This window comes from Sturnira hondurensis, unplaced genomic scaffold (assembly GCF_014824575.4).
Source record: "Sturnira hondurensis isolate 20B ecotype Veracruz unplaced genomic scaffold, ASM1482457v3 Scaffold0014854, whole genome shotgun sequence".
NCBI classification, from domain to species: Eukaryota; Metazoa; Chordata; class Mammalia; order Chiroptera; family Phyllostomidae; genus Sturnira; species Sturnira hondurensis.
The window spans coordinates 4632823-4655537 of record NW_028087485.1 but is presented as its reverse complement, the minus strand read 5'-3'; the positions used below and the strand labels follow the sequence as shown (position 1 = coordinate 4655537).

The window sequence follows — 22715 nt, the reverse complement described above, 5'->3', positions numbered from 1 at the left end:
TTGGGGTGGGGGTGATGGGTATGAGAGACTTTTCCCATTTTCTTTACTGTGAAAAGTTGGAGTAAACTTTTATGTATGTCAAGTTTATGAAAGAATGTGTTTTTATGTTTATTGTTACTTTTATATTTGACCTTGTATATTTGGATTTTTTTGACAGGCATGTTGGACATAAGCATATTGTGATGTAAGGTAAGGTGTCTGATATGATCAAAAATCTAGATTTGGTGATTCTCCCTGTAGGTAATGTTAGGGACTAGATTTCTCAGAATTCATTTTCTCTGTGGTTCCACATTAGACTTTACCAATAGCCTCACTTGCATGAAATCTGAAAGGCAGATGCAAAGAAGGCATTAGTCACACTGCAGAGCATGCATGCAGGGGGAGAAAACAACACGTAGGAGGTTCAAGGACACCATCTTCCAGCTCATATTTTGGATTTTGTCCTTCCAGTTAAGAGTATTTGCATAACTGCTACAGTCTGTTTGGTTTCCATTTTATTAGAGGTGTAGTTTTCCACTGGTGTCTTTACAAGATTCACTTTAAAGATCCACCAGAGTCTGGCTTTTTCTATAACCTCTCGCGTCCACCAGGGAACTGATTCAGCCTTTCATGTACGGGATCATTGTCTGAGTCCCTCTTTTCTAGATCACATCCATATGAGGTCCAGTTTGTGTAGCTCCTGCTGTTAATAGTGCTGGTGAGTATGTGTGTTTTGTTCACCATGACATCTACAACTGTGCTCTGAAAAAAAGAACAAAGGAGTTTTGTCCTCAACTACATTGTGCAATGGTTGGCTTGACCTGGTCCTTTAATGGGACAGTAAGCACCTCCCTTCTCTCATAAATACTGGGTACTGTATTTTTTAGGGAAAAATAAGGATGTGCATTATATGTGGGTAGTACCTGAAATACCTTGTATCTTTTTCGTGTTTTGTAATTATCTGTTACATAAAATATCTTGTACCATAACATGTTCAATAATAAATGTTAAAATTCCTTTATAATGGGAAAAAACAAGTATCTAAATATAAATAATTAATTAATTGAATTAAAAAATAAAAACAAGCCCTGGCTGGTGTAGCTCAGTGGATTGAGAGCGGGCCTTCGAACCAAAGGATCGCAGTTTGATTCCCAGTCAGGGCACATGCCTGGGTTGCAGGCCAGTTCCCAGCAGGGGACTCATGAGAGGCAACCACACATTGATGTTTCTCTCCCTCTCTCCTTCCCTTCCCCTCTAAAGATAAATAAATAAAATATTTTTAAAAAATTCAAAACAGATTTCATTCCTGAAAGTTTAGGCCTAAAATATGGGTGCACATTATACACAGCAAAATACAGTATTTTCTGTTACTTATAACTAAATGTAATTGCTCAGAACGTGATCCTGTTACTTATAACTAAATGTAATTGCTCAGAATGTTTTCACTTACATTTAATTGGATGTGACTAAAAGTATACATGTTTTTGGTCAAAAATAAATAAATAAACATTCAGGTAAAATTAGTTTTTTTCTGCTTTATTGAGATATATTTTACATATGATAAAATTCACCCATTTCAAGTATATAGTTCAGAGATTTTTTTTACTGTATTTAAAAAGTTGTGAAACCATTATTATAAAATAACATTAATGGATTTAGAACAACCTCCCCAAAAACCTAGTTCCCCATTGTTAAATCTTCCCACCCAGTCTCCAGCCTCAGGCAACCACTAATCAATTTTCTGTCTCTATGGATTTGCCTATTCTGGGCATTTCACATAAATGGAATCATACTATATGCTCTTTGTGACTGGATTCTTCCACTTAGCATAACATTTTCAAGATTCATCCATGTTGCACTGGTATTCTTAAGCATATGTATCTGTCCACCCTTAAGCATAATTGGTACCCTTTTATATTGCTGAACCTTATTTCATTGTAAGGATAGACCACATTTTGCTTATACGTCTTTCCCTCAGATAAGGAACACTTAGGTTATCTCCATTTTCTATGAATAATGCTGCTATGAACATTCAAATACAAATTTTTGTGTGGAAGCATGTTTTCGTTTCTCTTGGGCACATACCTAGGAATAGGATTGCCAACTCATATGGTAATTCTATCTCAAACTTTGGAGAACAGTCAAAATGACTGCCCCATTTTACATTCTCTCCAGCAAATAATATGAAGGTTTCAGTGTCTCCAAATCTTAGCTAACACCTGTTATTGTCTGTCTTTTTTTAAAATTTTAGCTATACCAGTGGATGTGAAATGATATTGGAGTATGGTTCTCAATTTGCATTTCCCTGACAACAAAAAATGGTAAGCATCTTTTCATAAGTTTACTGGCCATTTGGGAAAATGTGTATCAAATCCTTTGCCATTTTTGAGTTGTCTTTTTAGTGTTGAGTTATAAAAGTTCTTTATATATTTTGAATATAGGTCCCTTGGCAGATATGTAATTCTTTAATATTTTCACTGTGTCTTTTCATTTCTTTTGATGCACACAAGTTTTGATGAAGTGTAATTTATCTATTTTTTTCTTCTGACACTTGCATTTTTAGCATCACATTGAAGAAACCATTCCCTAGCCCATGGTCACAAAGATTTACTACTGTGTTTTCATCTAGGAGTTTATAGTTTTAGGTCTTACATTAAAGTTTGTGACCCACTGGGGCCTGCAGCTATGGCGAATAGACCATGCTGTTCCTAGGAGACAGGCGGCAGCCAATGAGGGTAGAGTTTCACTTACATATCAAATTAGATTGAGCTTGGATAAGCAGAGGCTGATGTCAGTCACTACAATGGAAAATCACAACTGCTGACCCACTTTCTAGACCCGAGCCAGATCTCAAACTGCAGCCCATCAACTGAAGGGCAGTCTGGGTCCAGGAGAAGGCATCTTCCTTCCTGAAGCATATTTGGTATCAATTTCTCCAATCTGAGCATAAGGTATCTGAAGCCTGGGAAAGGGGAATACCCAGATCTTTGGAGTGCTGTCAGATATAGGATGTTAGCTGACACTAATACTGATGGAGGGACTCGGAAGTTGAAAAACTTTGGTTTAAGTAATAGCCAATAAGCTCAGTATTCAATGCACGTAAAAGCTATTGTTCCAGGAACTGAAGGTGTGACCCACCTTGACTCCAGGAGACCACAAGCAGCTCCACCTTTGTGCCTCAGGTGAGGCAAGCAATTCAAGATGGTATTTGAGTCATTGTGCTCCAGGGTGAGATGCTCCCCACCCAGGATGAGAATGCTGCAGTTTGTTAAATCCAATGAACTTTTCCCTGAATTCCAAACCCCTTATCTACACTTTGTTCTCTTTATAAAAACAGCCATTTTATTTAAAATGGAATTTAAGAGAGCCTGTTAGGGTACACACCCATCATCTTCTCAGATCACTGGCCATCTGAATAAAGTGCCCATAAAGATTCAATCCCTGTCTCTGCTTACTGGGTCTGGTAGGTGACAGGCAGCATGAACCCTGTCTTTTCCAGTTACAGTACCAGGGGGAGTGCAAACACCTTCGTGGCTCCCTGGCAGAGCGAAGGTGTACAGAGGCCAACTGATGGATAAAGTTCTGGCCCAAGTTTGTTTCAACTTGTTGCAATGGCTCCACAAACTCATTCTGGGGTCATTTCCCTGGCCCATGAGTGCACAGCCACTGGGACTGATGTTTTTAGTGACTGACAGAAATCCCATTAGTCTCCCGATCTATGGACAAAGATCTATTATCGTAGGAGAGGCCAAGTGGAAGTCCCCAAAACTGTCTTAAGCCTAGCCAAGACAGTAAATTAGAAGCAGTGACATCTTGGGGAGAATGGCAGGGATTAGCACCACTTTCAAGGGTTTAAAGAAAGATGTGGGGTCCCCATTATACCCTCATTTAATTCATCAGTTAGATCCTTGCAGAAACAAGATGGAGTCTCTCAGATGATAGTGGATTAACATCATTTAAGCCAGAGGTGACTCAGCTGCCATACTGGATATGGAATCCTCACCAGAAGAGACCAACACAGCCTCTGGCTCTTATTATGGAGCTGTTATCCGGCATAAGCTGGACAGTTCTTTTTAATCTTCATCTGGAAGAGTGGAACATTCCTGGGGGTGGTTCTGGCATCAGTTCACATTCAAGGTCCTATCTTTGGGCCACATTGTGTCATACCATTGCCTGAAAAGTCCTTAATCATCTCATCCTTGAGCAGAACGTGTTGTTGGTCTACTATATTGATAATAGCATTTCTGATAATATTATTTCTGAGATGGGGAGGAGGTAGCAATTACTCTGGCTATCCCAGAGAAGAAATAAATAGCCCTGGTGGCATAAAAATTATTTTGAGTGAAAAGTATTTGAGTGTCTGCCCTGGCTGGTGTGGCTCAGTGGATTGAGTGCCGGTCTGCAAACCATAAGGTTGCTGGTTCAATTACAGGTCAGGGAACATGCCTGTGTTGTGGGTAGGGCCCCTGGTGGGGGGCATGCGAGAGGCAACCACATATTAATGTTTCTCTCCCTTTCTTTCTCTCTCTCCTCCCCTCTCTAAAAAAGTAAAATATTTTTTTTAAAAAACGTATTTGACTTTCTGAAATCTCTTATCTACATTAAAGCATAACCTCCCCAAAGAGTTCAAAATAATTCAATTGTCATAAATTCCCTCCCTAGGAAAACTCAGGAAAATCTGACTTTCATGAGATTAGATGTCTCCACATTACACCAAAACAGAAAATGCCACCAAATTAGCACACCTTTCCTAAAAGTCACCTGTTTTCCTGTAAGTGCTCTTTCTCTACTTCCCTTCTAACAAGTCATTGGATTTCCCATAAGTGTCTTCCTCCCCTTCCCTTTTATTTATAGTGGTATATAAGCTCAAAATTCTAACCACCCCTTTGAGTAAAATTTCTTTGTGCACTGTGCAATGTAATTGAAAACTGGGGTTTTTTTCCTTCCTAATCTGTCAGTTTGAGTTTAATTCAAAAGCTCCCAATTCCTTAAGAAGGTGACTTTTTTTTCCTTCCCAACAGAGTAAGACACACTCATGCTAGAGGTGCTCAGCAAGTGTTTGTTGAATGAATAATGAGGTCCCCAAATATTGGTCAGCTCTCCTCTGGTGTCTTGTACCTTTCAATGTAGCTGTTTGATGTTTCCTGGGGACTTGCTGGCCTGGTTATAAACTATGAGCCACAATTGCTAACATTCTCTTTTGTGTCAACCGTCCTACATAAATCATCTCAATCTCTCTGCACAGAGGTTTAGTTAAGTTACGGTAACAATCCCCGTTTTATAGGAAACAGAGACTCCAAGAGATTAAGATCCCTGTTCCCATTGTTGTGTGGCTATGTTTGGGGTATTGAACAGATTCTGGCTTTTTTTCTTTTTGCATAGATCCTGTTCTTAAAGAGATTTTTGTAATCCATGTCTCTCCCCCCACCCCCGACACCCACTACCGCAACTCCAGTGTCTGGAGGATCTTGTTGAATCAATGAGGTGGGGTTGAGGGAGAAAAGCAAAAAGACTGAAGAAAACGATGCTGTGTTGTTAATGGGATGTTTTGATGTAAAAAGACAGCAGCTCAGTGGATGGAGCTCCAGCCTGTGAACCAGAGGATCGCAGTTCAATTCCCAGTCAGGGCACATGCCTGGGTTGCAAGCCAGTCCCCAGTAGGGGCCAGTTCCCAGCAGGGGACACACGAGAAGCAACCATACATTGATATTTCTCTCCCTCTCTCTTTCCCTTCCCATCTAAAGATAAATAAAATCTAAAAAATAAATAAAATTATTTTAAAAATTAAAAAAAAAAGACTACAGTACTCATTAGCTTAACCAGGGGCAAGTAGGCCTTGGTGTGGTTGTCAGCTTTAAGGTGTCAATTTCACTTGGGAATGTCCCTTTGCCCCCAGATAGGGCGAATGGGTTTGATGAACTATTCCTCCCTGCTAAAGGAGATCCTTTTGTCCTACTAATAAATGCTTTCCAGAAAAAAATGATGCTGCCATGGGGATGGGATGTATGTGTGTGTGTGTGGGGGGGGGCACGGGGAATCTTTAATACCAATTGCTGGCATTAATGAGCCGAGAGTGTGCTAAGTACTCCCTCTGCATTTTTCATTCATTCGTCTTTACTGAGTACTTTCTAGGAAGAGGTTACTAAAGAAACAACAGGAACAAGATAAAGTCCCTTCCCTCTTAGGTTAATATTGTAGTAGAGGTAAATATAAGTGTTGTCGAGAGAATGAATACATAAACGGGAGAGGGAGAAGAGAAGAATGGAGCAGCGAGGATCGCACACACCAAATTCCCAAGGACCAACTGCACTCTACGGGCTCGCAGTGGCCGCCCGCGCCTTGTCGCATTTTTAAATAGTTCGAGACCACGTGGCCACCGGCCCGCCCTGCTACTGGCCCCCAATCGCTCCTACTTGGCTTTGGCGCCGAACCTTTCCCCCTTGTGGACGCAACCATTGGCCCCGCATTCGGAGGGAATACGAGCCAAACTCGCAGTCAAGGCTTTTCTGATTGAAGGTTCCGACTAAGACTCAGGGAAGTTTTAGCCACAAATTGAAGAATGAAGTGAGTCCACGTAAGGACGCCGTAGAAGCCTCCTTTTGGAAACGAGGAAGAGCAGACCTGACGCCGACTCCCCCTAGGCTCTGTGGGGAAAACGAGGGTGGGTCTGTCCGAGGCGCCGACTCCGCCTCCTTGGGCGACGCCATTTTGTTTGGCTGGCGGGGACTGCACGGCGCGTGGGGGGAGGGGTCCCAGAGGTGCCTCACCTGACCCCTGCGTCCGCCCAGCTGCTTCTGGAGGGGTAGCCCTTCTCCCCGGCGGGGGTCTGGGCACCATGTACATAAAGCAGGTAAGGCCTGCACGTCCTACTCATCCCTCTGGGCCCGTGAGGACGCTCCTTCAGGCGGGGGTATCTCGGCACGATCTGGGGCCTCTCACCTTTCCTTGCAGAGTGGACCGGGCTGGACGAGGGACCGGGGGAGGGAGGGCGAAGGCCTGCCCGGGGAGCGCGGCGAGCGCTGAGAAGTGGGGTGCCCCTCTGCAGCCCGGGCCTCTGTTCACGGCGCTGGTTTGAAGGAGGAAGGACCTCGGAGAGGTGTGGAAGGGCCGGCGGGGCGGGCCTTGCGCAGAGATCGGGCCCTCGGGGTGGGCCGGGGGCGGGCGAGGCCGCGGAGCCGTGCGGTCCGGCGGGGAGAACCCCGCGCGGGCCGTTCGCGTGGGGCGTGTGGAGATAGGTCTCCCCGGTCCGGGGGCGCCCCCGGGGGTTCAGGCTGGAGTGCCAGCTTCACCGGGGGCCTTTCTCCGCCCGCACTGACAGCGATCGAAGGGACCCCCCCTTGTGGCGGGACGTGTGGTGCCTCCGCATTCGGTTGTTTACGGCTGTCAAAATGCTCTTCCCGCGCTGCGCGATGCATCACAAAGGCGAGCCCGTGCAGGGCCCTTTGGGAAAGTTCCTCTGTTGGCAAGTCGCGCTCCGGGCGCTCGCTGGTTGGAACGGCACGTCTGGCCGGCTGCCCCGCGTGTCCGGGGGCCGGGGCCGGGCGGCCGGCTCCGTCCCCGAAACGTTAGCGCTCCGGCGGACCTTACCCAGGGGACTTCGTTTTGAGACGCCCCGAACGGGCTACTAATGGGAGTGCTTAAAAAAAAAAAAAAGACACTGTCAGTGGTTCCTGATGATCAGGCTGTTTGTTCTTAGGCGATTTTTAATCGCCACTTTCCGAAATGACTTTTCCTTAGGCGAAGTGGAAAGCTCCTAGGGGTCCGGTATTCGGCGAGAAAGGAGAAAGGGGAAGAAGTGCATGAGAAAATGTTGAGAAGTTATTTTTTTTCGTGTGTGTTCTGAAACATCTCTCTTTTGTTTGTTAGGTTATTATCCAGGGTTTTCGAAGTTACAGAGATCAAACAATTGTAGATCCCTTCAGTTCCAAACATAATGTTATTGGTAAGTGCTTGCGGTTTCCTAGATCAGATTTGTATCTCTGCAACCATTTAAATTCTGCCTATGGCTAGGCTTAAGGAGACAAGAATTATCTTTGAAGATACATCAATTTATATGTATATATTTTACATGAAATAACTTGTCTTCTGTCTGCGCTGGTGATTCTTTTATTTTACATATTTGAAATACTTGAATAACACAGTCACGAGTTATTTTTATTTGAGTAGACCCCTATGTGGGTATGTTTTAATAGCTTTAAGTTTATAGTGAATGACAGTAAATTCTGTTCTTAATATGTCATTTCCCAGTTAGAATGCTCACTTATTTCAAAGATGACCATTTTCTACTCACAAATATGTTGCTCTCGGATTCCCCCCTCCCGCCCCCCACAATGTCTAAGGCTAGACCACGCAGCTTGGTGGGAATATCATAAACTTGGGAGCAGAAGAGAAGGCGATTCAAATACCATCTCTGGCGTGCATTCTTTTTCAAACTTGACTCCCTGAGGATGCTATTTTCTCATTTGTACTGTGGAGATGATGGTACCCATCTCACAGGGCTATTGGGAAGGTTAAATGAGGAAGCAACTGTGTGAGGATAAAGGGCTGATGGTGATTGCCCTACAGTATGATATTTAGTCTATAGGTTCTTCAGATGATAATGTTCCATTTTGCTGATAGAGCCAACAAAAGTGGATTTTGATGCTTTGAATTTTTAAAGAATAGATGAAATGAGTGCTTCTAGACACCAGAAAGGTTTGGAGTGTGCTGTTGATAATTGTTAGTCTTCTGCTATACAGTGTCCTCCTTATGGGGTATATTCTGCTCTGTCTACTGTAACAAAATATACACTGGGTGACTTAAACAACAGGGATTTGTTTTATCATAGTTCTGGAGGCTACAGTCCATCATTAGGGAGCCAGAATGGTGAGAGTCTGGCGGCCTCCATCTCCATCATACTCAAAGAACCTTATTTATATGAGCCTCTCTCTGCTTCCCCTCCCATCCTCCCTCCCCTTTCTTCCTACTTCTCCTCCTTCCCCCTCCCTCCTGAGAGCACTAACTTCATTATGAAAGCCCCACCCTCATGACTTTATCGAAGTATTTTGGTGTGTATAATGCCAAATTTTTGAGGGGAAAATGTATAATTTTTGAGGGTGTGCATTATACATGGGTGGAACGGAATACAGTGTATATTACGAATTATGCATGGGAATCGGCACTAAAAATGTGGGTGCATGTTATGTAAGGGAGCACATTATACACAGTGAAACACAGGGTGATCCTAACCTCCTCCCAAGGCCCCCGTCTCTAGCAAGCATCACATTGGGTTAGGATTTCAGCATGAAAAGCAGGGAGCATAATTCTGTCAGTAGTATGGGATAAGGTGAGAGTCACATGGAAACCAGTAAAGGGCGAACACTGGGTGCTGGTAGTCCTTGGAGAATCAGTCATTCTTTATTTTGAAATAAATGATAAGTTTTAAAAGTTGAGAACAAGAAAAAAACCTGCCCTTAACAAATCAGTTGTAGTTGGGAATAAAGAAATTTTTTTGTTTTGGTTACAATAAAGTATACATATTGAGGTTTTACTTACATTTTGATTTAAGTAAGTGCCTTCTGATGTTCATCAATTAGAAAATATTTAGAAATGGAGGAAAATAAATACTAGGTTTATATTATTTCTTTAACTTACAGCTATAAGTAGATAAATAATTTAATACATCAACTATATAATTTTATAAATGAGATTTAAAATGAAGACCATTATTACCTAGGGTGATAAAATTATGGTGATAGGGCCTATCAGGTATTACTGTTTCAGCTGTAATGAGACAGCTGTTTTACTGTGGTACTTTGGTTGAAACATCAGCATTGTTACTAGTTACAAGGGAAATTTTCTAAATGTTCTTTTTGATTTAACTGAAAAAACATAATATGATATTATTGGTTTAACATGTTTCAATATCTTAAGGTCAGAAATACCAAAAATAGCATAGGCTGAGATTGACCATAAAAATATCCTGTGAACGCATACTACTTTGTTTAAGGATTTTGACCCTTTAAAAAAACAAGATTTGAAGGCAAACATCTGTGCGCTGTTGTTTGAATGTCTGAATATACTAAACCTATCTTTTTTTAAGGTCACCTTTTTTCTAGCTTTTTAACAAAAGAAATATGTTAATTATAGAATATTATAGAAGAACATAAAAGCTAAAAGGAAAAAATTGAAATAAACTATAATCCTTTTACTCAGAAGTAGCCACTTCTTAATTTTAACCGTCCGTACTTGCATTCACCCAGGTTTCCTGGAAAAACGAGCCTGAGGCCTGCTTCGCTACGAAGGCTTTCATGGGAGGGTGCAGTCGGAGGGCAAGAGTGAGGGGATAAGCTGGTCATAGCTTTGTAGAGAAGACACCGTTGGTTTGTGGTCACTTTGGATAACTTCCAGACAGACCGCATGAACCCACCATGCCTTGGAACGGTCACGTGGGAGAGGAATGGAGAGGGTTTTGTCTGCTGGCTCCTGTTTGTCATTGGTCAGAGTTTACCGCAGACAGTATTAGTTCCCCCGTGCCTTTGGATTGTGTAACTCTGGGGGCTGACTCCTCTGAAGTAGGTGGGGAACTATGCCTCCTGTAGGATTCACAGACCTAACTTGAATGTATCTCGCCCAGGATAGGGTATAGCAACCTGAAGTGTTGGGAAATTGAGCCTGTCTGTTGACAGGCAGCAAAGGCCTGGATTGGGGCAGGTGAATCCCGGGTCCACATGAACTGGGTCTACCTCAATACCTCTTCAGTCCCTGTGCACTTGTATATGAGTACCCTTTCTAAAATAAAAATGGGTTTAAGTGTAGTATGTTGGTAATTTCCTATTTTTAATAATAAGCTTGAATATTATTATTGTTAGATATATTTAGCATCTTTAAAATTGCTATATAGTATTTTCAATCTATAGGTAGTAATTCTTAAAGGGAAATTTAAAATTTTTTGGTGAATAGGAAGATGCTTCAACCACCTGGGCCACCTCACCTGGCCAAGGCTATGTAATTCCTTTAATGTATCTTTTTTAAACTTTGGTTTAGAGATAATTTTAAGTTTACAAAATAGTTGCATGAACAAGAGCATTACAGAGAATACTCATATGTATGTAACCTACTTACTATTAACGTTTTCCCCAATTGCTTTGTTATTTGTACTCACATTTTTTGTAAGTTGTGTATATCATGGGACTTTATCTCAGACTTAAATATGCACTTTCTAAGAACAGGGATATTTTCTTAATAATCACAGTACATTTAGCAACTTCAGTAAATTTAACATCAATGCAATAATCTGCTGTTCATTTTCCAGTCAATGTCAATTGACTCAGAAATGTTCTTCATAGTATTTTTTCCCCTCCAGTAATCTACTGTAGGATCAGGTATTACATTTAGTTGTCATATCTCTTTAGGTTCCTTTTTAAAATATTTATTGATTGATTTGAGGGAGAGAATCATTGATTTGTTGTTCCACTTATTTATGCATTCATTGGTTGATTCTTACACATTCCCTGATGGGGGATCAAACCCACAACCTCGGTGTGGCTGGCCAGGACCTCTTCAGGTTCCTTTAATGTAGATCATTCCACAGTGTTTCTTTGTCATTACTAATACTGTTTTTGAAAAATATTATATAAATAATGTATCCTCTGGGTATTAATTACATCTGGAGGTACATGATATTCATCTATTTCTTAATAATGTTACTTTTGATCATCCCAGTCAAGGTAGTATCTAGTTTTTCCACTGTATAGTTAGTGTTTTTTCCCTTGCAATTAATAAATAATATGGGCATGGGGAGATGCTTTTGAAACATGCAAACATTGTGTTCCTTATCAAAAATTTCCCCTGGATTTAGTGTCCATTGATAATTGGCTTTATTCTGATGGTTACAATGTGATTTCTCTACTTCCAGTGCTTTCACATTCACCACAAGCAACTAAGAGCCTTATCAACCTTTTTACCATCAGAATGGACTCGTGGATTATTCTCCCCACCTCCAGCACTAATTTATAATTCATCTAATTATTTGGTAGTCATGTTGTCCTAGATTTAGCCAGTGGCAGTCCCCTTCAGGCTGGCTTCTGTGTCTGTTATGTACCTCCTTTTAAAAGTACTTCATTCATTTCTGGCATAACATAAATGATCTCTTTAGGATTTATTTTCTATTAAAGGTGATAACTTTGGGGCTTAATTTTTCAGCATTTTTTTGGTCTAGATTAAGACTTAACTGAAAATTTTGTTAAAAAAACTCAAATAAATTCATTAAATTTGAAACATTTGATACCCTGTTATGTATAGGATTATTTATTTCTGAATTTGGGTAGTAAAAACAATGCCTTACACTTGTCTGTACTTTTGTGAGTCTATGAAACTACATTATATATAGGCCAGTAGTTTGAGAATTTAAAATGATTATTTTTAAAAGATTTTATTTATTTGAGGGAGAGAGAAGTGGGGTGGGGAGAGAGAGATCCATCTGTTCCACTCATTTATGCACCAATTGGTTGACTCCTGTATATTCCCCGACTGGGGATTGAACCTGCAGTCTTGGTGTGTCAGGATGACACTCTAACCAACTGAGCCAACCGGCCAGGACTAATTAAGTATTATTAAATGTTAGCAATAAATACATGAATCTTTAAATTGTTAAAAAATACTTTATTATATACAATTAAAGTAGAATTAATGTTCATTGTAATGGTTATAAGTTATGAAAGCCAGATAGTATATTTATTTTTATTAATTTTAAAGTATTAGGAAGGAACAAAAGACTCAACAATGAAATGAATGTCTAAAAAAAACAAGTCTATATAAAAACTGCACTCATTTGGTAATTGAAGCTATTTTGTTTATTGATTTTTTCACTGTTGTATTTAATATCAAATATTAAGATGTTTTGCTTGAAACTTGGATTTATAAATTTTCTAATACTTTGAGTAAAGTTTTAATTATATTGGTTTTTATACAAAATAACATGTACTTTTTGAAATTTTATAGTGGGCAGAAATGGATCTGGAAAAAGTAACTTTTTTTATGGTAGGTATTATATTTTAAATTCTAAATATATTAAAACCTAGGTATCTTAAGATAGTTTATTAAAAAATATGTCTGCAGAGATTATATGTGCTTGAAACTCAAGAAATACTTCGTACAGGGTTGTAGTTGAGTGTAGAGATTGGAGTGTAAGAATCTGAGTTCTCCTCTGTGCCTAGCAATGAGTGAGCTGAGTGAGACTGGGCAAAACACTTAACCCCTCAAATTACTCTTTCCACAGTAAGAACAGAGATGTTTGCCCTACCTACCTTAGATGGGGTGTGGGAATCACATGAGATAATACATATGCAAGTGCTTTTTGCTTGAATGAAGTATGTGTTGTAAATGCATATGTATATGTATGTGTGCAGTAGAATAGGTAATATTGTTTTAGGATTAATGGCTTATCTTTCTGTTTCCTCTTTTTAAAGTGTTTTCTAAACCAATCATTGTTTTTATAAAGGATGGAGGAGTGTAAAAACTTTATAGACTCAACAAAGACTATTGACAATATGAAGATAGTAGATAGAGCTTTGAAAATTATCTCTAAAGCTAAAATGCATTTAGGTACCCATAGTAATGCCTCTGTTAACATATCTTCTGGGGAGAAAAAAATCATGTTAACAGAGTTGGACTGTATAAGGAGTGAGTTGAAAAAATTTTGGACCTCTTAGTTGAGTAGTGTTTGAAGAAAAGGGGGGTTTAAAAGAGCAAAGGTTCTCTTCTCTCTGTGCTCATAGACTTAAAGGGTACTCTATATGCTGTCAGTGGTTGTAACTTGGGGATAGTGAGAGAGTGGCATTACAGAAGTGAGTATTTCATACTCTCTAGGGGGTGACAGCAGTTTGAATTCGTCTTCCCACCGCAAGGTGATTATAATAGACAACCCATCCTCACCTTCACCCCATTCATGCACACACACCCACTCTTAGAACACGAAAGGTCTCTTGGGTGGACTGGGAACAGAACAGCTGGGTAAGGAGTTCCATTTCTAGGCCAGGGTGGTCTGGAAGTAGAAATGGCTCCTTACTGAAGGTAAGGAGTAGAAGATAGAAATCTGAAACGTTTCCCTGTATTGTTTACTTAGGTCTATTTCTTTGACAAAGTCTCCAGTTAAGGATATTTTAGGAATGTGTCTTACTTTGTTAATAAAAATATATGTCATTTATGTCTAGTGGGTAAAAGCAAATGCAGTGTTAACTTAATCAGTCAGTAAATACTTTGATTAAGAGGGAGACCTTAGTTCTGCTTGTCTCTTCCTGTACCTTTTTGTTTTCTTTTTATTTTCTTACCTTAAATGTTCTATTGAAAGTTTCTTAACATTTTTCTTACGTCATCATTTTCTAGCTGATTAGTTTGAAATACAGGCAGATTTTTTGCATAGCTTTTGTCTATATGAAGTGGGTAATCCACTTTATTAGCATTGCTTTAGACAGTACTAATAGCTATGTTTTTGTATTTCTAGCAATTCAGTTTGTTCTCAGTGACGAGTTTAGTCATCTTCGTCCAGAACAGCGATTGGCTTTATTGCATGTGAGTGAGACTGCTTAAGACATTATTGATACTAAGGTGACCTTTGAACAACTCGGGGGATGGGAGCTTCTACTGCCTTCAGTTGAAAATCTGCACGTAACTACAGTCTGCCCTCTGAGTATGTGGATCCCCAACCACCAGTGGATCCTTGAACAGTATGGGTTTGAATGTGCAGGTCAATTAAGAAAAAAACTTATGTAAGTGGGCCCTTACAGTTCAAATCCATGTTGTTCGAGGGTCAACTGTGTGTATTTTTAAAATGCATTGTCAGTCCTGATAAATAATTTGTTCTAGTTTCATATTTTTTGTGAAGAGAACAGTCCTTTAAGTGTGTTATTCTGCTGTAAATTTTAATGTTATATTAATGCAGGATAAAGCCCTAATTTTTTTAGAAGATTTTATTTATTTATCTTTAGAGGGGAAGAAGAGAGGGAGAGAAATATCAATGTATGGTTGCCTCTTGTGTGTCCCCTGCTGGGAACTGGCCTGCAACCCAGGCATGTGCCCTGACTGGGAATTGAACCGCGATCCTTTGGTTTCCAGGCCCGCGCTCAATCCACTGAGCTATACCAGCCAGGGCTTAAAGCCCTAATTTTTATACAATAAAATTGTAGGGTTTTCATATATATTGCTGTATCTTCCATGTAAATATAAATTTTTGATTAAGGATATTGTCTGGTAAGGCTCTAGAAGAAGGTTTGCTGAGGAGGAAGAAGAATTTGAAATTGGGGATTGGGAATTCTTAGATTCAGAACCAGAAGTTAAGTGGGAGTGTAGAGAAGCAACCATTGCAAACTGAGCAACAGACAAGTTATTTTTAGCCATATTTTTACTTAAATGATAACATTATTTTCCAGTGTGAAAGAAGTACTGGAAATAATAAAGAAGACTTATTATTTTTCATTATGAATAATGAACTAAAGAATTTCAGGACAAAAGTTATAAAAGACTATAATAAAATAATTTAATTTACCTTTCTGGTTTGAATGTAGCTTATAATTAATTAATTTAAAGGCCAGAAAGCAAGATTCATCCACATATCTTAATAATGTCTTGCGCCTAGGATTTTTTTAACCATTATCTCTTCACTTCACCCATTCCCCCAAATTTGAATTTTTAGTTCAGTAATCAGGACTAATTCCCTATAGAAAAATTTCTGCTTAGGTTCCTCAGTTTGGCAATAAAAGAATAATCTTTTTAGATATTTTCTATTGTATTGAACCACTACGTAATAACAGTGTCCAGAATCTGGAAATTACCTGAACTTGGTATGTAAGTGGTTGGGTCATAAATTGATCTAAATGTTACATGTGTTAAATGTGTGTTTTCTTAGCAGATTTCAAACTACATAGACTGTGTGAAATTAAATGTTTACAGAAGCAATTCCAATATTATATGATTTGTTAGAGTTCATCTCTAGGATTAAGATAAGTCTGTAAAAGAAAAGCCATAAAATGTCTTAGAATAGAATTTAGTGTCTATGGGGTCTTGTGCTCTAATAAGGACGTAACTTTGACATCTCTTGTATTATTCTTATTCAGAATCTAAAGCCTTTTGGTTGAATAGTATTTTATCCTAATAAAATATCCAGTGTCTGTGCTGTTTTGGCAAGAAGGATATATACTAGTTTGGTAGAAACTTTTTCTATGGAACGAGGCTTGTTACCATGTACAAAATTTTCAATGTATTTAAAGAATTTGAAAATACCACTTAAATAAAAAATTTATCTATCTCACGTTTTAGGAAGGTACTGGTCCTCGTGTTATTTCTGCTTTTGTGGAGATTATTTTTGACAATTCGGATAACCGGTTGCCAGTGAGTAACTTTTTTCTTTTCAGTAATGTTGAGAATTTTATTGTTGCAGCTTATTTTTTTCCCCATGTCTTTGAACACAGGTAGCAAACACAAGGCCTATGGGCTAAATTTGGCCCTCCACCTTGTTTTAATCGTCCCTGCACCTTGTTTCTACCTGGTGGCAGCGCCGAGCTTCTTGCCCCTTGTTAAGGAGTAATGACATTTATACAGTCCAGAATGGCCCTCTGAAGGCACCAGGGGGTGGCCCCTGGTGGAAAGGAGTTTGACAACTCTACTTTAAAGCCTTTATTTATAGCTTTATTTACTTAAGTATTATAATTTAGTTTATGTGAAAACATTGATGCAGTTTACATACTGATTTTTGTCTTAAAATTATAATGAACATTCTTGTAAATAAATGGGAATGTGCACACTTGTGAAAAAATATCTACCATAAGAATTCAGTATTCACACCATGCCTTTAATGAGATTGACATTTAAAAATAATTGTTATAGTTAGGGATTCTAAAATTACCTTATTTACTAAAAAGTTTTTCATTTTTATTATTTTTATAGTATTGGGTTGTTTTTTTAAAGATTATTTATTTTCTTATTTTTAGAGACGGGAAGGGAAGGAGAATAAGAGGGAAACATCAATGTGTTTCTACCTCTCATGCGCCCCCTACTGGGTACCTGGCCCACCACCCAGGCATGGGACCCTTTGGTTCTCAGGCCAGCACTCAACCCACTGAGCTACACCAGCGAGGGCTTATGGTAGTTTTTTTTTTTAAATTGATTTTAGAGAGGGAGAGAGGAAGGGAGAAAGAGAACCACTGATTTATTGTTCTATTTATTTCTGCATTGTTTGGGTCTTGTCTGTGCCCTGACTGGGGATCAAACCCATAACCTTGGCGTATCAGAATAGTGCTCTCGGCCTTTTGGCTAAGATCAAGTGTAGAATAGTGCTCTCTAACCGACTGAGCTACCTGACCAGGGCTTCACTTTTACTATTAAATTCACTTAGGGCGTTTACATTTTTTTCTTAGATTGACAAAGAGGAAGTTTCACTTCGAAGAGTTATTGGTGCCAAAAAGGATCAATATTTCTTAGACAAGAAGATGGTCACGTAAGCATTTGCTTTACATTTGTAATTTCTTTACAAAAGGGTAAAAGTATTCTTTTGCTTGTCTCATATGTGGAGTATATTTGCCTCACGTTTAACAAATCAGTATTTAGAGCATGAACATAAGATCAAGATTCTCTGAGGCTGATGAAGCAGATGGTGTAATGACTGGTCTGCTCTCCTTTGTGCTCCTTAACCCCAAAGTTAGTGTACTCGTTTTCTTTTCTGGTTACTGTTGGATTGTTATTTATCTGCATTTTTCAATCTTTTTTGATAGAAAAAATGATGTGATGAATCTCCTTGAAAGTGCTGGTTTTTCTCGAAGTAATCCCTATTATATTGTTAAACAAGGAAAGGTAAAAAATTGTCTTTTTTCCAATAGAATTTGCTTTCTGAATATATTCATTGAATGAAGAATTGGTTTATTGATTCTAGTGGTTATGTTGAAGCAAAAATGTATCTTATTCTTGTTTTCATTGATTTCTTTTGTATCGAAGTTAGTATTACCTGTTATGTGGCCACAAAGTACAAAATAGGTCCATTGTGTAATGGGAGGGAAGTATTTCGGCAGAGCTATTTAAGTGGATCGTCTTTCCTTAGTGACCTGTATCACTAGTACTAACGTGCATTGTACTAGAAGACGTTTTTGCTTTGTGAAAGTCATGATAATTGTCATTTTAACATACTGTAGAAATTCTATAAAAATCACATTTGAAAAAATTACTTTCTCAAATTAATACTCTTACTCAGTATATCACAGAATTAAAACGCTAAAAGGCTTACATTCCCAGAAATCCACTGTAATGCTATGTGTTATTTTTTTATAGAGATTATATTCTTAATAGTTTTTAGTTTCCATGTACTTTAGCTGATTGTCTTAGTCCTCATATACTTTAATCTATATTTGAGATAATTTATTTTCCTTAGAATGTACCTGTAATAACCTACAATTTCCTGGACTAGAGGAAAATTCTTTACAAATGTCCATTTCTTATATCTCATATCTCACTGGAGGCAGTTTTAGATATTGTTGGGAAGTTAGCATTTAGAAGAAGTGATTAGGAAGAGTTTGATGTTTCACCTTTGGGAACTGTGATACCAGAAGAACGGATTTTTGAAAATATCATCTATGTAAGAGAAACTTTTTTAAAAGGAGGGTTGTTTGACACAGCAATTATCTGAGTTTTCTCTGCACACGTACCACATGGGCCCCTTTACATCGTTTCAATTTATGTTCATCTCTGATTTCATATAAGCCACCCATGACTTCCTCATCTACAAAAGCATTGCCTTCACTCCTACTCTGTATGCTTTACGTCCTTACTCTATTTTAGTTTTCTTCATAGCAGTTGTGTTTTCCTGTGATGGTATGCTCATTATTCCCTTTCTTTTTCCACTAGCATGTAAGGCAGGACCTGTTCTATTTTGTTCACTGTTCTTTTCACAATACCCAGCTGAATGACATATATATTATAATCATTCATTAATTATTTTTTTAAGTGAGTAAATTTCATGAGTGAACATCGTTAATTGGTATACCCAATGATAAGCATCTGAAGGGTGATTATTTTGTTGTATATACTTTTGTCGTTATATATATACTTTTTGATCAATTTTTCTTAACTCAGAGCTGGTCCCTTTATGTAAAAGTGTTAATATAACTGTCACTTAAAATTTTAATGTAGTAAAAGCACATTTTTACTTTAACTGTTTAATTTTGTTTTTATGAATATCTGAAACTCATGCTTGTTATGTAAAGTTGCATGGCAATTAGATTTTACCACTCTTTGTATTTTTTTGCCGTATATTTGTAAATGAGATTTTAAAGTTTTTTTTTGCTTATTTTATTTAATGCATACTGCCCCTGTGAGACAATTATTTTTATCTATATTTAAGCATACCATTTCTGTTATACTTCTAATAGTATAACTTGTAGCTTTTTATTTATTTATTTATTTATTTAATTTAGAGAAAGGGGAAGGGAGGGAGAAAGAGAGGGAGAGAAACATCAATGTGTGGTTGCCTCTCACATGGCCCACACTGGGGACCTGGCCTGTAATCCAGGCATGTACCCTGACTGGGAATCGAACCGTCGACCCTTTGATTTACAGCCAGCGCTCAATTCACTGAGCTACACCAGCCAGGGCTAACTTGTAGCTTTTTAAAAAAATGTATAGTGAGTTATGATTTCCCCTTCTGTTCTTTTAGAATGAGTCTCATGTTTTATATCATATTGATTAAGGAAAAAATGGTGGTGTAATATTCTTCTGTCATTTGTAATTTGGAGAGTTTTATCCATAAATTTAGTCTTATGAATGTATCAATTCTATTTGGATTTTTTTTTTTGGTAAATTTCATTTAAGTAAAAGGAAATACAAGCATGTAGGTATACAGGGGTGAGCAAAGGTATAAGTTTATAGTATAGTTGTAAGTACGCAAAACACAGTTTATGCTGGTATTATTTTTATTAATTATTGTATTATTTTCCATATAAATAAATGCAAACCTACTTTGCCCACCCCTGTATGTACTATAAGATTACATTAGCAAACTCATACTCAACTTACGTGAATACTCTTTTAAGGTACAATTCTTAAAGAATAGTCTATTATTTTTCTCTAAAAATTTTAGATCAATCAGATGGCAACAGCACCAGATTCTCAGAGACTAAAGCTATTACGAGAAGTAGCTGGAACTAGAGTTTACGATGAACGAAAAGAAGAAAGCATCTCTTTAATGAAAGAAACAGGTAAAATAAATGTGATTCTACCTTCTTTTTGCTGTGAATTACTTTGCATGTTATAGTAGAAAAGAGTTCGTCTATTCTCAGGAATATATTGTATGATAATTTGTTTATGTGCTGAGTGGAGCAAAAATTAGTTTTAAGCAGTTTAAGGTTTGAGATTTCCAATAATTTATTTCTTTGAATAAAGAACTGTCACTGTGAGATAGTAATGCCCTTTTAGGTCAGCTGCTTTGTGCCGTTATTGTCCTCATTGTGTGTGAGGATAACAGATTTGAATGTATTCCTCAAAAACAAACAAAAAAAAGTTGTTCAGGACAAGTAAATGTAAAAGTTCAAACTTAGACTCTTCATTAATACATTTATTATAGAAACCCTACTTGACTTTTCAAGTACTGTGCCCTGTCATAGCTTAGTCAAACTGTCCTGGATTCAAAATCTGCTAATAATTAACTGACATTATGACTTTTGACTTGATGTCTCTGTAGAAGAGCAAAGTAACACTGCAGTGGAGTGTAGTAGGCATTCAGTGTGTGGCAGCTGCAGATAATGCCCTTACTGTAAAATTGAGGGTCAGTAGCATCGATGATGTTAGTAGGTGTTTTTTTTGTTTGTTTTTGAGTGTTGTGGGAAGGCTCACTGGCTTTTAAAGGAAGCTTAAACTGAGGCCCTTACCACACCTATTTAGAAGCAGTTGTGCTGTGGCTGGTGTGGCTCAGTGGGTTGAGTGCTGGCCTGCGAACAGAAGGCTTATCAGTCTGATTCCCTGCCCCAGGGCACATGCCTAGGTTGTAGGCCCGGTCCCTGGCTGGGCACGAGAGAGGCAACCTATAGATGTTCCCCTCAAATGTCAGTGTTTCTCTCTTTCTCTTTCCCTTCCCCTCTCTCTAAAAATAAATAAAATCTCTAAAACAATCAATTTTCACTATGTGTAAGTTTTTTCTCTGTTGTTTAATAAAGCATATCAATTGTCATTTAATTATCTTAAATCTGGTTACCACATAATATCAAAGAAATAGTACTATAGTTCTTAAGATTAGGTTTAACTCATGGCTTATTTGAGAAGTGATATTATATAAAAGTTTATTCAACTCTTTCTTCCCTCATTTTTTATTTTAAAGAGGGCAAACGGGAAAAAATCAATGAGTTGTTAAAATACATTGAAGAGAGATTACATACCTTAGAAGAAGAAAAGGAAGAACTAGCTCAGTATCAGAAGTGGGATAAAATGAGAAGAGCCCTGGAGTATACCATTTACAACCAGGAACTTAACGAGACTCGTGCTAAACTTGATGAGGTAAAACATTTACTTTTGCCACTTAAATTCAGATCAATTTTATTATTATGAATGTGCTAAACTCATGCTATATTTATACTTTTAAAATAAATTATTTTTAAATTGAAACTTAAATTGAGAACCCCTTTATGAACTTACTAGTTATCAGCTTTGTTCTTTCATTTTGTTCCAAGAAAAATATGTAGGTCTATGTTGGCCTTGCTGTGGTTGTATCTGAAATACAATCAGGTGTCACACAGACCAGGATCAAAGGAAGCCACCTTTAATGCTTCATGACTTTTTTCTTTGCTTTTTAAAATGTATTTTTGTAATTACTCTTGCTGATATTTTGTACAAAAATTTGTTTTAGGTAATGATTAAAAACTAAAAATTTTTTGTTTAAAGAAAACCACTAAAATTTTTCTGTAAAAGTTTTTAAGTGAATGATTATTTTAGCAGATATATAAAATTTTACTAGATAGATGTTATGAAATATTAAACAAATTCAAAATGGATTAGAAACCATAGCTTGATGTTTATTTATTTATTTATTTATTTTTATTTCAGCTTTCTGCTAAGAGAGAAACTAGTGGAGAAAAATCCAGACAATTAAGAGATGCCCAGCAGGATGCAAGAGATAAAATGGAAGTAAGATTACAGACTAAGCTTAGGCCAACTCCTATTTTTTGACCACAGTAAATACTTTGTACCAGAATTAGGAATGGTAACTTGAAGTGGGGTGTGACTGGGACTGTGTATTGGAAGCACAGAGTACTGAAAGTATAAATGAAAGAAAGAGAAGGGACAAAATGAATGGTTTTATATAATTCTGCTGTTGTACTTTTAATTGCCTGACTATTTGTGTTCGGAACTTTTGAATAGGATATTGAACGCCAAGTTAGAGAACTGAAAACAAAAATCTCAGCTATGAAAGAGGAGAAGGAGCAACTCAGTGCTGAAAGACAAGAACAAATTAAGCAGAGGACTAAGTTGGAGCTGAAAGCGAAGGACTTACAAGATGAATTGGCAGGCAATAGTGAACAAAGGGTGAGTTAAAATGCTGAAAATGAAAAACATAAATGTCCAGATGAGTAGGAATTGCAGAATTAAGTCCTTTCTGTGACAGGGTATATGCTTGAATTTTTATAAAAGATTTGGCACATTAAAATAATTTGCACTCATGTAGCAATTCAGTACTATCTCTTTGTTTCTTATATTTAAAAATTAGTGTTATATCATGAATTTTTTTC

At 37.9% G+C, this 22715-nt stretch overlaps 1 protein-coding gene across 1 annotated transcript in view; it reads left to right on the top strand.

Moving 5' to 3' along the window:
* Nucleotides 1-6670: 6670 nt before the first annotated feature.
* The window catches only part of SMC3 (structural maintenance of chromosomes 3), a 33812-nt gene continuing 17767 nt past the window's right edge, over nucleotides 6671-22715 (top strand). Inside the window, exons 1-11 of the mRNA XM_037063961.1 lie at nucleotides 6671-6829; nucleotides 7846-7921; nucleotides 12961-12999; nucleotides 14462-14529; nucleotides 16273-16344; nucleotides 17370-17449; nucleotides 17724-17802; nucleotides 20078-20195; nucleotides 21311-21486; nucleotides 22033-22113; nucleotides 22348-22512. Coding sequence (XP_036919856.1) covers nucleotides 6815-6829; nucleotides 7846-7921; nucleotides 12961-12999; nucleotides 14462-14529; nucleotides 16273-16344; nucleotides 17370-17449; nucleotides 17724-17802; nucleotides 20078-20195; nucleotides 21311-21486; nucleotides 22033-22113; nucleotides 22348-22512 — 969 coding nt within the window. The 5' untranslated portion in view covers nucleotides 6671-6814. The remainder of the gene's footprint in view (nucleotides 6830-7845; nucleotides 7922-12960; nucleotides 13000-14461; nucleotides 14530-16272; nucleotides 16345-17369; nucleotides 17450-17723; nucleotides 17803-20077; nucleotides 20196-21310; nucleotides 21487-22032; nucleotides 22114-22347; nucleotides 22513-22715) is intronic.